This window comes from Mercenaria mercenaria, chromosome 3, assembly GCF_021730395.1.
Source record: "Mercenaria mercenaria strain notata chromosome 3, MADL_Memer_1, whole genome shotgun sequence".
NCBI classification, from domain to species: domain Eukaryota; kingdom Metazoa; phylum Mollusca; class Bivalvia; order Venerida; family Veneridae; genus Mercenaria; species Mercenaria mercenaria.
This window is the reverse complement of record NC_069363.1, coordinates 97286951-97291575: the sequence shown is the minus strand read 5'-3', so window position 1 is coordinate 97291575 and position 4625 is coordinate 97286951. Positions and strand designations below refer to the sequence as shown.

Sequence of the window (4625 nt, the reverse complement as noted above, 5' to 3'; positions counted from 1 at the left end):
CTATCATTATTTCGCATGGTTTTCCGAGTTAATTTAGATAGGTGGGAAATGAATAGCAACGAGTATTCCGCAACGAGTATTCTCGTTATTTTTCTCTTCACATATCTGTCTCGGCCTACCGGCCTCGACGATATGTACAGAGAAAAATACCCTCGATGTACCCCTAGCTCTGGTATATCCTGGTAACACACTCAACACAAACATACTATAACTATTACTGTTACTAACACTGTACACATTGCTAACCATGCGAACAATATCAATATGAAATAGACTTGCCTGGTTTATAGGTTGGCCAGGGCTACGGATATGTATTGTATTTTGCCATCGGAATGTTTCTATAAAATGCTTCTTCCCCTTCCGTTTGGATCCGTCAATGTTTACAAACACGGAACTGTTTAATAACTGTAATTTGACACACGCTCCGTATTCATATCGTTTATTTTATGGAGATGAATAATTTGAACAGACCTAGATCTAGATGTTTCAATAGGAATGTGAAATGTTTTGGAGTTTTTGTAAGTGTAAGTTTAATTTGTTTATGGATGTATTTGCAACCACATAGGCTGTCTGAAAGAGAACTTAAACCATGCAAATTACAGACTCTGGATCCGTGGGACAGCTCTCTTAAGCCTTACTTTGTTACACCTCCGCCGCTGAAGTGCTCGAACAGGGAACAGTTGATGTTCATGAACAAGGATGGGTATTTACTATTCAATAACACAGTGTTAGAGAAGTATAAATTGGCAAACAAATCTCTCAGCTGTGTGTACAGCCCTTTGAAGCGGGATGGCGGAGATAAACGAGTAGGGTTCGAAGGGGAAGTGAATTTTATGGCGCCAGCGTTCATTAAACGTCACGTATTTCGCGTAAGCTGTTCAAACGCAACTAAACATTTGGTATATGATTATCTTCACTTTAACCCAGTTTGGAATGAAGACGCCAGAAGTGCTAACCAAATAGAAAATGAAAGTGAAAATAGGCTCAGTGTTATAATATTTGGAATAGACTCGGTTTCGCGGTCACATGCGTTACGGAATCTTCCGAAATCTTACAAATTTCTTCTGGATGAATTCGACGCTTATGACTTCGAAGGTTACAGCAAAGTTGGTGAAAACACATGGCCTAATTTTGTACCACTTTTAACAGGCCAGTCTCACAAAAGTTTCCCATTAATTCAGCATTTTGGAAAACATATAGATTCCATGCCTTTTGTTTGGAACGAGAAAGTCGTGCAGCATTTTGCTACATTCTTATCGGAAGATCGACCAGAAATTTCAGCATTTAGTTATGGTAAAGGTGGATTTAAGCATCAACCTACAGATTATTATTTTCGCCCATATACGTTAGGGATGCATGAATTCGAGCCAAAAGTGATTGATTTCTTAGGAAAAGCATCTTGGGATTGTTACGGTGTGAATAATTATTTTGATATAGAAATTGAGTATTTAAAGGGCTTTCTAAGAAGATACCAAAGCAAGCGAAAGTATGTTTTATTCTGGAACAATCAGGTCAGTCATGAAGAGTTCACAACACTGAGTCGAGGGGACCAGCCCTTCCTTGAATTTCTAACTTGGTTGAAGAACACGAAACAAACCGAAAATGCAATATTTATCGTTCTGAGTGACCATGGCTACCGTATAGGCGGGGCTTCGTTGACTCACGTGGGGAGAGCTGAAAATAACAAACCGTGGCTTATGGTTCACGTGCCAAAATTTCTAAAGGAAAAGTACAAGTGGTTACATGGAACGTTGACTATTAATACTAAGAGACTTGTTTCTCCATATGACATATACCAAACCATGTCTGATTTAGTTCATGGAGTGGCATTCAAAAGACAAACAATGAGATCGGTGGAAAAACATATTGTAAGAAGGAATATTTTCATTCAGATTCCAGAAGATCGAACTTGTGCTGATGCTGGCACTGAAGGAATATACTGCACTTGTCAAGATAAATTGAACGTGTCTACCACCGCAGAACACGTGGAATCTATGGCGGAGTTCCTCGTTAGTGAAGTTAATAAGATTTTGTCACAAAATCAAGATGTCTGTTTTAGATTATCCCTCCATATTGTGAACGAAGCATCGGTGTCATTTTCGAATAGCGATGAAGATACCCAAGGTAGAATACCAAATGTAAATGCACAAAAACCCGGATTTTTAAGTTCACTATTTTCCAGCACGAAACCGGACACCACTGGTCGTTATTTTATTTTGTTCCATACGATTCCTGGGTACGCTTATTTCGAAGGAACTGTTGACTTTTTACAGTATGGACCTGATGGGAATAAAAATCAAATGACAATGATTGGTGAACCATCCCGACTAGACAGGTATGGTAACCAATCATATTGCGTGCAGGATATCAACTTAAAACCATACTGCTATTGTAAGAATTACAAAAAAGTATCATGATTCAAAATACATGTCTGAATTATTCATTTTTTTATATATTCATATATTATGAATTATAGTGAATACTATTAATACTAAAAATGGAAATTTTTGATAGACACTGTAAGTGAAGAAGTGGTTTTTAAATAGGAACAAATGTGATGCATTTGTGACATTTGATTTCACCTTATATTCGTATTCATTCAAAGTTACTGAATCTGGAAAACCAAGAAGTCAATGTTGCTTCTAGACGACTCATAAACTCTGAACAAGTCACAGCAAGTTGATATGGAAGAGTTCAGCTATAAATGAGTATTTTAACTAGACAGTATTATGTTTTTTTTCTTTTAACACATTTCATTTTCAGGTTATAGAAATATGCTCAATTATTTTTAATAGTGTTTTATTTATCTTGTCTAGTACAACGGTTTTTAGCTCAGCTGTCACAAAGTGACAAGGTGAGCTTTTGTGATCGCGCGGCGTCCGTCGTCCGTGCGTGCGTGCGTAAACTTTTACTTGTGACCACTCTAGATAGAGGCAGGGTTCCCACGCTTCCTGGAAAACTGGAAAAGTCCTTGAATTTTTCATTTCATTTTCAAGACCTTGAATTTTAAAGGAAGAGCAAAAAACCTGGAAAAAGTCGGGAATTTTGTTGCTGTATGCTCACAATATTGCCAGTGTACATAAAAAACAAACATATTTAAATAGAGAAACACCGGCATTGCTATCCCTGTTCTTGAAAAAATTGCGTTTTTAAGATTGTAAGGAACGACAATAAATTGACAATAAATCGGTATTGCCAGACTTTCTTTGAGATTTCATAAATTGAATTCTTTTTTAAAAACTTATTTTGAGCAAATAACTTTTGGTTATGGTTAAACATTTCCTTGTAAACCAGTTTTTTAGTTGCAGTTTATTACTTAAATGTTCTGGGAATAAGTTAGTTGAATTAATAAAATGGTAATGAGTCCTGTTTCTCAGTTTATTTAAATTTACATGTATTATACCCCCACCGATGCAGTTCAAAGGGGGTATATTGGAGTCTGTCCATCTGTCCATTTATGTCTGTCCATGATTCTTGTGAACCTAACTAAACTATTTGAAGGGTTTTGTTGAAACTTTACAGACTGGTAGTAAATGACATGAGGATGTTCATATTACAAGATAATCTAGCAAAGGGGAGATAACTCGGACCTAGATATTTTCCATTATGTCTCTTAAACAGTACTACTTTAACCAAGTGACAGTGAGTGAGGCAGAAGTTTCATCCCCTTTAGGGATAGCTCTAGCTTATTTTCTTAAAGTTCTAGCACCTATTAAAGATCTTAGAGGGAGTGAAAGAATTTCACTTCTGACAGGACTTGAACCTACAATGTCTGGATCAGGTTTGGGTGCTCTGCCTTTGGACCATGAGGCACTCTATTAGTCCTTGAATTTTGTGAAAATGTCCTGGAAAAGTCCTTGAAAAGTCCTTGAATTTTTTCCACGGAAAGGAGTGGGAACCATGTAGAGGTCACGTATTTCATGGGATCTTTATGAAAGTTGGTCAGAATGTTCATCTTTATGATATCTAGTTCGAAACTGGGTCATGTGCGGTCGAAAACTAGGTCAGTAGGTCTAAAAATAGGGAAACCTTGTGACCTCTCTAGAGGCCATATTTTTCAATGGATCTTCATGAAAATTGGTCAGAATGTTCACCTTGATGGTATCTAGATCAAGTTCAAAACTTGGTCACGTGTTTATTTTAAACATGCTAAGCCTAAATTTCGGTTACAGTGATGTTTTATTGTAAATTCAGCCTAGACCTCACGCACCAGCGATGTGCTATTGTAAACTCTACCTATATCTCACGCACCAGCGATGTTCTATTGTAAAATCCATCTAAACCCAACGCACTAGCGATATGCTATTGTAAATTCGACCTAAATCCAACGCATCAGCGATGTGCTATTGTAAACTCCACCTAAACGCAGCATCTTCGATGCGCTATCGTAAACTCTGCCTCAACCACACATATCATCGATGCGCTACAGTAGCTGTAAACTCCGCCTAAACCCCACATACCAACGATGCGCTATCGTAAACTCCGCCTAAACCCCACATACCAACGATGCGCTATCGTAAACTCTGCCTAAACCACACATACCATCGATGCGCTACAGTAACTGTAAATTCCACCTAAACCCCACACACCAACGATGCGCTAAAGTAACTGTAAACTCCGCCTAA

General features: G+C 37.8%; 1 protein-coding gene across 1 annotated transcript; it reads left to right on the top strand.

Annotated features, from left to right (window-relative positions):
• The first annotated feature begins 230 nt into the window (after positions 1 to 230).
• On the top strand, positions 231 to 2792 carry LOC123523937 (uncharacterized). The gene has a single exon (XM_045301710.2). It carries the CDS (start codon positions 447 to 449, stop codon positions 2415 to 2417), a length of 1971 nt encoding a protein of 656 aa, XP_045157645.2. The 5' UTR covers positions 231 to 446; the 3' UTR covers positions 2418 to 2792.
• The last annotated feature ends 1833 nt before the right edge of the window (positions 2793 to 4625 follow it).

Coding starts and splice junctions, on each gene's coding strand:
- LOC123523937 (XM_045301710.2), top strand. CDS start 447: ATGGAGATGAATAATTTGAACAGACCTAGATCTAGATGTTTCAATAGG.